The sequence below is a fragment of the Mercenaria mercenaria genome, chromosome 16, assembly GCF_021730395.1.
Source record: "Mercenaria mercenaria strain notata chromosome 16, MADL_Memer_1, whole genome shotgun sequence".
NCBI lineage: Eukaryota > Metazoa > Mollusca > Bivalvia > Venerida > Veneridae > Mercenaria > Mercenaria mercenaria.
In genome coordinates, this window is record NC_069376.1 from 35,971,549 (window position 1) to 35,983,847 (window position 12,299).

At 36.6% G+C, this 12,299-nt stretch overlaps 1 protein-coding gene across 1 annotated transcript; it reads left to right on the top strand.

Annotated features, from left to right (window-relative positions):
• The first annotated feature begins 4,264 nt into the window (after window positions 1-4,264).
• On the top strand, window positions 4,265-11,691 carry LOC123540456 (gamma-interferon-inducible lysosomal thiol reductase-like). Its single transcript, XM_053526735.1, has 7 exons — window positions 4,265-4,390; window positions 5,023-5,202; window positions 5,559-5,633; window positions 5,990-6,091; window positions 6,437-6,583; window positions 7,422-7,490; window positions 11,261-11,691. Exons 1-7 carry the CDS (start codon window positions 4,271-4,273, stop codon window positions 11,324-11,326), a joined length of 759 nt encoding a protein of 252 aa, XP_053382710.1. The 5' UTR covers window positions 4,265-4,270; the 3' UTR covers window positions 11,327-11,691.
• Window positions 11,692-12,299: the final 608 nt, after the last annotated feature.

The following is a 12,299-nucleotide window of genomic DNA, read 5'->3' on the forward strand; positions in this document are numbered from 1 at the left end:
CAAATTATGCCCCTGGGGTTAAAAGAGGCCCCGCCCCGGGGTCACTTAATTATTATATGAGTTATATGAAAAAATACTTGAAAAATTATCTGATCCTATTTCCAAGACTGTTTAATAATAATTACCTGATGACCCTAAGTAATACGATGTCACTTGACAGTGACATTGACCTACTGACCTACGTTCTTGTTTTTTAGGATACAGCCTTGAAATTTGGATGACATGTACAGTTTTGCACACCGATCGTAAAACTGAATTGCGTTGACCATGAATGTAACCCACTGACTTTCTTAATATTTTAGCATCAGTTTGACATTTGAATCATGTTGCTCGTATTACTCAGGTGAGCGATCCAGGGTCATCATGACCCTCTTGTTATCTAACGGCCATGTACTTTATTCTAGATTTGTTGCAGTATTAACTGAAAGCTCAGAGGGTCATGTGTTTAAAATGAAAATATGAATGACATTCTTTCCCAGTGGTCTGTTATATCCGTTAGATAAGCTGTAGTTTACAGTTGCTTAGCAATTTATTATGATTGCATTTTCCGAGAAATGTGCTTTAATCTCAGTGCGACAGTATGTGCACCATTATTATAACTTTCGGTTTTATCAGAAATGCCCAAATCAAAACAATATACTTCATACAGTGATATTTGAAAGATGCAGCATGTCTTCCAGATACGGAAAGCATTATTGTCCCCCGCCTTTTTCGAAGAAAAAAGGGGGACAAAATATAGGCTGCGTCCTTCCATCCATCCGTCCATCCGTCCTTCCGTCCTTCACACCTCGTGTCCGGTCCATAACTCCGACATCCATGAAGGCATTTTGAAATTACTTAGCACAAATGTTCCCCATAATGAAACGACGTGTCATGCGCAAGACCTATACCCCTAGCTCCAAGGTCAAGGTCACACTTAGAGGTCAAACGTTAACGGGGTCTGTTTCGTGTCCGGTTCATAACTCTGCCATCGATGAAGGGATTTTAAAATTACTTGGCATGAATGGGATTGACTGGTTAAGAGCAGTTTTCTGGCTCATACGACTGGGCTAGTATTAATTAGCATTTAAAGTCTAAAAGAAAGACAAATATACAACTTCCCATAACTTTGTGTTGGTAGCATCTTTTTACTAATGGAATTTTGCTGTCTTTAGCTGTAAAACGCTGTAAAATGCATAAGGTTCGTTATATATTTATGTATAATGTTTGGTACTTTTTGAATAACAGAGCAAAAAGAAAATTTTACAGCTTTAAATTTGATGAATAGGGACCCTGTAAATTCATGACTTGGGCCCGTTTTCATCGGCGTATTAAGGTAATGGATCCGTAATGACAATCGGCAATTTACGTGACATTACGTAATATCCCGATACTGATTCGGAGTCTTCCGGCTACTAATGTAAATTGTACGAGGAACTTGATGGAGAATTCGCACGGAAATAACCGATATTCCTCACGAGTCCACTACTTTAATCGCTCTCTGTCGTTGTTAAATAAGTTGAAATAGTAATGAAACTTCGTTGGAATGTACATTTTGCAGCTGCAAATGGCGCTGAAAAAGTTCATTAATTTAGCAATACGATTAATAAAGCTACAGCAAATTCAATATTCGTCGTTCTTAAGTCAAAGGTTCAGATCTTAAACGTTAATGCTTACGGCCTTAGGGTCCGTATTCTAAAATGCTTTACGTCTGAAAATTAGACTTGGGAATAAGAAATATTCAGTTTGCTTAACTTTGCTTACAGAAAACATGCGCGGATCCGGAGAGAGAAGGGAGGGGCGTGGGGGGTGTGGATGGGGGTCTGGACCCCCCTGGAAAATCCTAAAAAAGGAAAGAAGAGAAGAAGGAAAGAAAGTGGATTTTCGAAAAGGCAACATAAGGACCGCTTTCAAAGCGTATGTGGCTGCTACTACTTAAGATCCCGGCGTAATTCATATATAAGTTAATTATCTGAAAGAAACAAAGAATTTTACCTTGAAAAAACTTAATATCATTATTTTTCCAAATCTAACAGGCGAGTTCATAAAAATGTGAAGATAAGGGGTATATTGTATATAAAATTGCTGTGAAAAAGGTGTTCTTAAATGCTCCTAAATGCCCCAGAATGCAGGAAATGAAGCGCTGAATTTTAAAAATTTCCAGGTGTGGGGGTATGTTATAATTTGTTTTAATACATTTACTACTTACGAACTAGTTCAAACAGCATTAATGTAATGTTTTGATCGAGACCAGGATTCAGCCTGGTATTCGTGTAAACTGACATTGTGCACCTCTGTTTAAGTTAATGAGAAAGTTATAATAAGTATGCAAGTAACGAAAAATGATGCAGAAATTAGAGGATTAAACAGTTTCCAGTGAAATGTTCGTCAGTGGTGGTCTGCGATTATGACAAGGACACAGATTGAGTTATGTTCGCACATTCAATGTTTCTTTCAAATTTGCAATATTACGAATATAAAAATGAATTTTAAGCCCGTCTCATGAATACATTCTAAAGCTCAAAAATATAGAAATGTAACAAATGAATCCGGTCTACATGACAATGAGCAAACATGAAAATTTTCGATCAATGTAAATGGGACTTTTTTCTAGTTCAAAACGCAAGCAACTATGGTCTATGACCGAGTAACCGAACATCTCTCGTGTGAAAGACAGAGCTGTGTATAAGAGGAAATATGGTAAATTATTATCACATAGATAAAACCCTATAATCGATAATAGCTATATCATATGACAACTTTGATAATTGCTTTACTCATTCATGAGATAAAAAAAAAAAAAACTAAAGGTAAGACTCTTTCTTCTGCTGTTGTTATTTTTATGAATTGTCTCCTACACTAGCTCGTGGAAAGTTGTCAGTTGCCCCGAGTTGTACCAAGATTACTTTACTTGACTAAATTTTTGGAAGTTTCCAAAGAACGAAGACATTGAAAACACTTCTTAAGTTCATAACTTATATTGCCTTATTATCCCCCGCCGATGAAATCGGGAGGGGGGTATTGAAATGGCGTTGTCCGTCCGTCAGTCAGTCCGTCAGTCCGTCCGTCCGCAGCCATTTCTCAGTAACTACCTGGTAGAATTTCATGAAACTTGAAATAAACATGAACCAACATACTGCGATGATGCCCGTCAAGTTTTGTTTTGGATTGGTCAATTTCCCTTAGAGTTATTGCCCTTGATTTAATGAAAAATGTCCGTCCGCAGCCATTTCTCAGTAACTAGCAGGTAGAGTTTCATCAAACTTGAAAAAGACATGAACCAAGATATTACAACGATGCCCCTCAAGTTTTTTTTTTGATTGGTCAATTTCCCTTAGAGTTATTGCCCTTGATTTAATGAAAAATGCACAAAAATGTCCGTCCGCAGCCATTTCTCAGTAACTAGCAGGTAGAATTTCATCAAACTTGCAATGATGCCCATCAAGTTTTTTTGGATTGGTCAATTTCCCTTAGAGTTATTGCCCTTGATTTAATGAAAAATCCACGTCTGCAGCCATTTCTCAATAACAAGTTGGTAGAATTTCATGAAACTTGAAATAAATATGAACCAACAAACTTTGATGATGCCCGTCATTTTCTTTTTTTATTGGTCAATTTTCCATAGAGTTATTGCCCTTTAACTGTTTAAAAATTCACAGATTTGTACATAACAAACCAACCAATTGGAAGAATTTCATTAAACTTCTTTCATTCTTTTCCATGAACATTTATTATAAACATGTGAAGTTGTGTACCCACACCTGGTCGCCACCTTGCCTTGGTCACACCCCCTCCCCCCCCCCCCCCAACCCCCCCCCCCCCCCCCCCCCCCAATTTTTTTTCATTCCTTTTTTTGTTTCTTTTTTTCCAAACCTTCCATGAATATTTATCAACATGCAAAGTTGTACCATTCTCTCAACCCAGTCATGCTCACCACCCCGATCATGCATTCCCCCCCCCCCCCCCCTTTTTTTTTCATTTTAAATTTTCCATCAATATTTATAATCAACATGTAAAGTTTTGTACCCTCACCCCTCCACCCACGCACTCACCCAAAAAAAAAGCATTCATTTTCTGTTAATTTGATTTTGACTAATGAAATTATTTGCTTCTTTGTAACATTCTTAACTTTTTGCCAGATGTATTTTTTTTTTGCCGTTCCTCCCCACAGACCCTTTCGGCGGGGGATACCAATTCATCGAATTTGCTTGTTGTAGAAATATTATTTAATCAAAACGGATGAAAAATATTTCAAGTCATAGACACATTCTTTCCTTTCAGAAAACAGAAAATGAAGATAATTACACAAAGCTCCGGACTCTTCTTACTTCTAATTATTGCTCCAACACTGGCGTGTGACTTCCCACCTTCTTTGTGGTGCTCTTCCCTGGAAATTGCCAAAACCTGCAATGTAAGACCCTTTCACAAAGATATCTTGCAAACCTTCTTTAAAGTGTTTAAAACTTTTTAACCCAATTCGGGGAAAGTAAGTATATCTCACTTACCTATATATTGCAGATATATATTATATCTCTAGAGCTATTAATACATTATATCCATTGTTTGTCTTGTACATATTGGAAGTATGAAAGCCCTAGTCACACATTACAACAGGAAAGCAGTCAAGTGGTCACACCGTATAACTACGAAACCAGGGCTCGTGAGTTCGAGCCCCCGCTCCTCCAACTGAAAAGTACTAACGCTGGGATAAGAGTCCCGTGTATGGGTGCTTTACACCTGGCACACTGAAGAACCATGGAAGCTTCTGGAATTGGAGCGTCTTTTGTATCTTGCGCTAAGCTCCGACCAACATTACTAACAGACTTCTGGAGGAGCAGCATACAACAGGTAAGGAACGGCTTGGATTATAACTAGGTGCAAGTGGTCGAAGTCCTGTCGTATGCCATGTTTGATCTTTGGTAGTCGCACGACTAAACTAGCGGAGGTGACAGTGAGTAAATGGTCCGAGCATCCACTCCAAAAGAATCTTCAGGACTTGTGTTATAATTTAAACCAAAACTAAATGTTTCTTTTTGTTTACAGGTAGAAACACAGTGTAAACAGTACTCATACACTCCAGCATCCCCTGTGAACCTAGCATTATATTTTGAATCGGAATGTAATGCGTGTAAAACTTTCATCGCGGAACAATTGTACAAAACCTGGAAGGAGCTGGGGTCAGATATCCTCAACATAACTATAGTGCCGTACGGAAACGCCAAGGTCGGAGTTCAGGATGTGATCAATACTAGTAATAGCAAAACAACAAAACAAGCAAAAACAAAAACAAAAATAGCAACGTACAAGCTTGACAAATTTGCTACTTATCGTAAATGAAAATGAAATGAAAATAAAAACCTGTTTAAGCCAATTAATTCTGTAATGTGTTTCCAGGGCGAAAGTTTTATTGGAATAATTACGAAGATATTTGGTTTCTAACAAAATGTTTATGTATTCTGCTTAATTCAAGCTGTCGTTTTTACCTTTATGTAACAAACTACCTCAATATTCTAATGTGCTTGACAGTTAGGAAACATAGAATTGTCATATTATTTTGAAGTGTAGCATGTTTATTGCAGGAGAAGAAGTGGTTTGGAAAATGGGAGTACACATGTCAGCATGGGCAGGACGAATGTGCTGGCAACCTCATAGAGGTATGTTGCCTATAGGCGAAAAATTGAAAGTGTAAGTATGCGCCATCATGGAGAGCATGATTGTATTGGCAATCTGATAGAGGTAAGTGGTACATGGTTTGTAGAATAGCAGTGCGCATGTCGCCATGATGAAGCGATTTGTGTTGAAGCACTTTAAACTGTTCATTAAGTTGTTGTATCTGAGATTCGGTTTCCAGTGATTGTAAAGTTGAAAAAGACTTCCATAGATTATAGCATAGTGATAGATAACCATTTAACCAAGATATCGTATTCAAGACTGGCTGCCTCTTACATCACACTGGACATATGCTCGCATGTATTGCTTTGTTTTCAAAACATGTTCCTTTTTTTTTCAGACATGTGCCATGTACATAATGCAGAACTTCAGTAATTATTTCCCATTTATACACTGTATAGAAGCTCAAAAATGGACAGCTCCTGCTGATGCTGCTAAAACTGTAAGACTATAAAATGACTGTATTGTTATGAAATCTGGGGATATGAATTTCAGTTTTATGATTTTCTGATGTTGAAGCGTGTAAACTACCAAAGAAAGCGATAAAGAAAATTTCATTTCCATTTTAAGTGTCATGTTAGGACGATCATGGATTATTCTGTTCAAATTACTGATTTTTGCGATATTAATGATTATATATCCAAAATTTAAGAAAAGTGAAGTATAAACTTTCTTAAATCAAAATATTTTATTTCCAATCAAAATAACGGATACAGAATAAGACTAGTAAAGTAACTTTAAAATGGTGTAAATAAAGAGAAATATAATTCACTTTTTCCATTTACAGTGTGCAAAAAACATGAAAATTGATTTGGCACCAATCACAGATTGTGCCAATGGTAAACTGGGAAATGGTTTACTACATGAAATGGCACTTAAAACAGCAGCTCTTAATCCACCACATATGTACGTCCCTTGGATAACATTTAATGGTGTAAGTTGACTTAAAATTTCTTATGTTTTGTTTGATACTTTTGTTTGTTTAAAATTAATCATCAAAAGAAATGTTATTGGTAGTAACATATATCTTTCAATATTGTTCGTGAGGGAATGTTTTCAATTATGCCACGGCAGAAACTATTGTACCGCGAACTTTAACCTATAAAACCATGTTGATAATTATACTTTAAGCGCCGCAAACGTTTACCTATAAAACCATATTGATAATTTTACTTTAAGCGCCGCAAACGTTTACCTATAAAACCATGTTGATAATTATACTTTAAGCACCGCAAACGTTTACCTATAAAACCATGTTGATAATTATACTTTAAGCGCCGCAAACGTTTACCTATAAAACCATGTTGATGATAATACTTTCAGCGCCGCGAAAACCATGTTGATAATCATGCATTTTGCGCCCCGAACTTTTACCTATAAAATCATGCTGATAACCATACTTTCAGGGTCCCGAACTTTAAAGGCTCATAATGCCTTTGATTAAAATGTGGCTGTCACTTTTTTTTATTAAGAACATATTTTAATATATTATTTTCTTGTTACATCCAATGTTTGATAATTGTTTTCTCACGTATTTGTCATAGGTTTGACTATGTGATTAACATAATTGAAAGTTCTATAAAATGCACTGTTTTGATTATCTCCCTTTGTGATCTTGACTTCATAATTTCATGTGTAATATTGAAAGGAGCATTCTTCTAACTATTCAATTATGTGTAGTATTTATTTGGACAAAAGCATTATCTGTTTTTAACATAAAATTAAGAGCCTTATGGAACTTTAACCTATACAAACCATGATTATACTTTCAGCAACATGATGGAATTTTAGAAAACAGAGCACTGAGTGACCTCCTGTCGGTGGTATGTGACATGTATAAGGTAAGCTGATTCTTGCAGTACTCGCCAAATACTGGATTCTTAGGGTATATGAATTATGTATAAACTTAGATGAAACACAGGTCGATCGAGCTTAACTGAAACACAGGTCTACCGAAGCTTAACTGAAACTCAGGTCTACCGAAGCTTAGCTGAAACACAGGTCTATCGAAGCTTTGCTGAAACACAGGTCTGTCGAAGCTTATCTGAAACATAGGTCTTTCGAAGCTTTGCTGAAACACAGGTCTATCGAAGTTGAGCTTAAAGAAAGACAGGTTTATTGAAGCTTAGCTGAAACACAGCTCTATCGAAGCTTTGCTGAAACACAGGTCTATCGAAGCTTAGCTGAAACACAAATCTATCGAAGCTTAGCTGAAACACAGGTCTATCGAAGCTTAGCTGAAAGACCGATCTATCGAAGCTTAGCTGAAGCACAGCTCTATCGAAGCTCAGCTGAAGCAAAGGTCTATCGAAGCTCAGCTGAAAGACCGGTGTATCGAAGCTTAGCTGAAGCACAGGTCTATCGAAGCTCAGCTGAAGCACAGGTCTATCGAAGCTCAGCTGAAACACAGGTCTATCGAAGCTTAGCTGAAACACAGGTCTATCGAAGCTTAGCTGAAACACTGGTCTATCGAAGTTTAGCTGAAAGACAGGTATATCGAAGGTTAGCAGAAACACAGGTATATCGAAGCTTAGCTGAAACACAGGTTTATTGAATCTTAGCTGAAACACAGGTCTATCGAAGCTTAGCTGAAACACAGGTCTGTTGAAGCTCAGCTTAAACACAGGTCTATCGAAGTTCAGTTGAAACACAGGTCTATCGAAGCTTAGCCGAAATACAACATGTCTATCGAAGCTTAGCCGAAACACAAGTCTATCGAAGCTTAGCCGAAACACAGGTCTATCGAAGCTCAGCCGAAACACAGGTCTAACGACAAACACAAAATTACTTCAGTCTTGATGTGTATAAAATAAGCCTAAAGTTTTAAATTGTGGTGTGATGCCATTTAGCCAATTAAAATTCTACAATGGTAGTATTGCTTCTGGTCGATAAAAGACGGTGCACTGCTGTCTTCCTTCTTCACTGTTAGTTAGTTTTGTTTATACACAGACTGTGTGTACGTGTAAATGTTTCCACTTGGAGTGCTGTATCGTTGGCTTCACTCTTTTTCACAGTGTTTTTTTTCCCTGTTTATTCTGTAGTCATTGTTTAAAGGACTTAGGACTCTCGAGTAGCACAAGGTGACCTTCCCCTAGCGTTTCATGATAAAGTACGCTGAATCTTGAGGTTATTGGCTTACACTCAATAACTTTCTCCAAAAGGTATTTGGTACGTTTAAGCTTAAAGGACTTAGAGTTCCTGGCACACACTAAGTTATCTTTTCGTTTTTAAGACATTTATAAACTCATTCAAACCGAGTTTGCTTTAATATTGAGCATTTACCTTAAGTGCTTCAAAAAGATCTTCTTTGACTGATTATCTTAGGCATCATCAGTCTTTAAGAGTCCTGCTGTGGCCGAAAAACATCGCCCCTTACTGTCACTCAGTATTATTACTTCTGGTCCTTTATGGTCCTAGAGTCCAATGAAACCTTATAACGAAGTTTCTTTGAAGCTTGTGCTGGTATGTCTGTCATAAACAAATGCAATAAAAATGGTTTACAGTTTTGCTTGTGTGGGTTCTGATCAACGGCCAAAAGGATTTACGATTGATCAGATTAAAAACATCCGGTTCTTCCCAAGAGCGCTGCGTTTCAGCATTCCGTAAATATGGAAAAAGTCTATCTAATGCTCTGGGAGTTCCTTTATATTATGCATATCAAACACCTTTAGGAGAATATCCCTGGACTAAAGCTTTTTGAGAACCTCAAAGTTAAGTTTGTTTGTTTAACTGAAACTCTTAATTTTATGGCAAGCACTGAATGGTTTTTCCTGGAGGTACGTGATTTGAACTATGTAATCTGAAACTCGTGGCTCTCAGCAAATTACTTTTGATTTGTGATGTGACTTAGGTAAAAACTTTACTCTCAGCAGGCATTGACTGTTCTTTAAATATTGGTCTGTGATGCGAATTAAGTAATCTGAAACCCGTGGCTCTCAACAAGAACTGAATGGTCTTTAACTTGTGATTTGTGATTGATTAGGTAAAAACGTTTACTCTCAGCAAGTATTGACTGACTTTTATATGGTCGTGATTCGAATATAATCTGAAACCGTGGCTCTCAACAAGAATGAAGTCTTTACTTGTGGTTTGTGATGTGACTTAGGTAAAAACGTTAGTCTCAGCAAGTATTGACTGTTCTTTTAATATTGGTCTGTGATGCGAATTATAATCTGAAACCCGTGGCTCTCAACAAGAACTGAATGGTCTTTTACTTGTGGTTTGTGATGTGACAGGTAAAAACGTTACTCTCAGCAAGTATTGACTGTTCTTTTAATATTGGTCTGTGATGTGAATTAAGTAATCTGAAACCCGTGGCTCTCAACAAGAACTGAATGGTCTTTTACTTGTGATTTGTGATGTGACTTAGGTAAAAACGTATATATAGTCTCAGCAAGTATTGACTGTTCTTTTAATATTGGTCTGTGATGTGAATTAAGTAATCTGAAACCCGTGGCTCTCAACAAGAACTGAATGGTCTTTTACTTGTGATTTGTGATGTGACTTAGGTAAAAACGTTAGTCTCAGCAAGTATTGACTGTTCTTTTAATATTGGTCTGTGATGTGAATTAAGTAATCTGAAACCCGTGGCTCTCAACAAGAACTGAATGGTCTTTTACTTGTGATTTGTGATGTGACTTAGGTAAAAACGTTACTCTCAGCAAGTATTGACTGACCTTTTAATATTGGTCTGTGATGTGAATTAAGTAATCTGAAACCCGTGGCTCTCAACAAGAACTGAATGGTCTTTTACTTGTGGTTTGTGATGTGACTTAGGTAAAAACGTTAGTCTCAGCAAGTATTGACTGTTCTTTTAATATTGGTCTGTGATGTGAATTAAGTAATCTGAAACCCGTGGCTCTCAACAAGAACTGAATGGTCTTTTACTTGTGGTTTGTGATGTGAATTAGGTAAAAACCTTAGTCTCAGAAAGTATTGACTGTTCTTTTAATATTGGTCTGTGATGTGAATTAAGTAATCTGAAACCCGTGGCTCTCAACAAGTACTGAATGGTCTTTTACTTGTGGTTTGTGATGAGAATTATGTAAACTGAGAAAAAAATTACTCTTAGCAAGTACTGAATGACCTTTTTAAGTTAAATGAAACTCGGCGTTCTCGGCAAGCACTGATTGGTGTTATACCAATGGTATAATATGGTGTATATATAGGCGGGAATTTGAAACCGACCGTTTTGTTTTGGCAAGGCCTGAATGCTTTTCTTTCAATGGTAGAATATTTGCATAAGGTATGCTGTATCTCGCAGTTTTTAGCAACTTATTTTAAGGATAACATTTTTCAGGGCGTTTAAGTTACAATTTTACAGTATGTGCTAAATGATTATGACTAACGCTTTTATCAAAAATGCCCTAGTCACAACAAAATACCTTATACAGTAATATATATGAATGGTGCATCATGTCTTCCTGGTATGGAAAGATATGCGTTCTTTTGAGATACATTAAGAGCAAAGGAATTTCAGAGAAGTTTACGACTAGACGTAATCACACAGAAATCGCCAGTCATTACCTGTATATAGAAAATAACTGCAAATTTCACAATTACAAACTTCATTTCTGATGTTTCTTAACTTCGTCTGTATTTTCTATTCCAGGGTCCTAAACCTACAGCATGCTCCAAACTGTATAAAACGGCTGACAGATGTTACAAAAACCCATGATTTATTCATGTGACATTAACACGATGATAAAATGTTAAGATCTGTGATTATAACGGTTTAATTTCTTATCTTATCCATCTGCAAACAACAAAATTAATGAAAATGGCTGACGCAGTTGATACTTGGCAGTAAAAATTTTACAAAGTCACTCGGCTGATAAGAACAGACAACTTTCAAAAAATGCTTCATAGACAGATTCTGTATGAGTAATTATTTCTGATTCATGATTAGATATATAGATATGACTGTACCTTATGTACAATAAAAATGATATAATGTGACATGTGATGATAGAATGGTTATGACCATTGCAAGCAATCGCACTGTTGATAAGAATAAAGAATTGATTATGGGGTACTACTTTATATATTTTGTTATATTTTATTTACTTGAATACAAACAAGAGGGTCTTTGACCCTACAAGGCTTCAAGTGTGTTTGTTTAAGTACAGAGTTAGGTTTCTTCTATGTTAGCCTATATTATATACATGTCATACACGCGTACATTATTGAACCTAGGGCAATAATTTGAACAATTACGGTAGACATTACAAATCTGATATCACACGCCAAATAATCAAGGCTCTAGCTATTATTGATTCAGAGAAGAAGAGTTTCAAAGTTTCTTATATAAAAGCCTATAGTAAGTATAGTAAGTACATGTGAGTCACAAGGGTGTGGCCATTTTTTGACCTTAGGACAATAATTTGGACAAGAATGGTAGAGAGTCACACCCCTATGTCACATGTCAAATATCAAAGCTCTAGGAAAAAGGATTTCTGAAGTCGATAGCTGAAAACCTATTTTTAACCAAAAAAGACCTACATGTTCAATGAACCGAAACCATTTGAAAAACTTTGAAAGAGGGCTACCCAGAGATAATTTGTGTAAAGTTTCATCAAAATCTATTCAGTGGTTTTGGAGATGTTGTTTAAAAAAATTGTCGATGAAAAGTGGCCATGCCCTCTGATGGC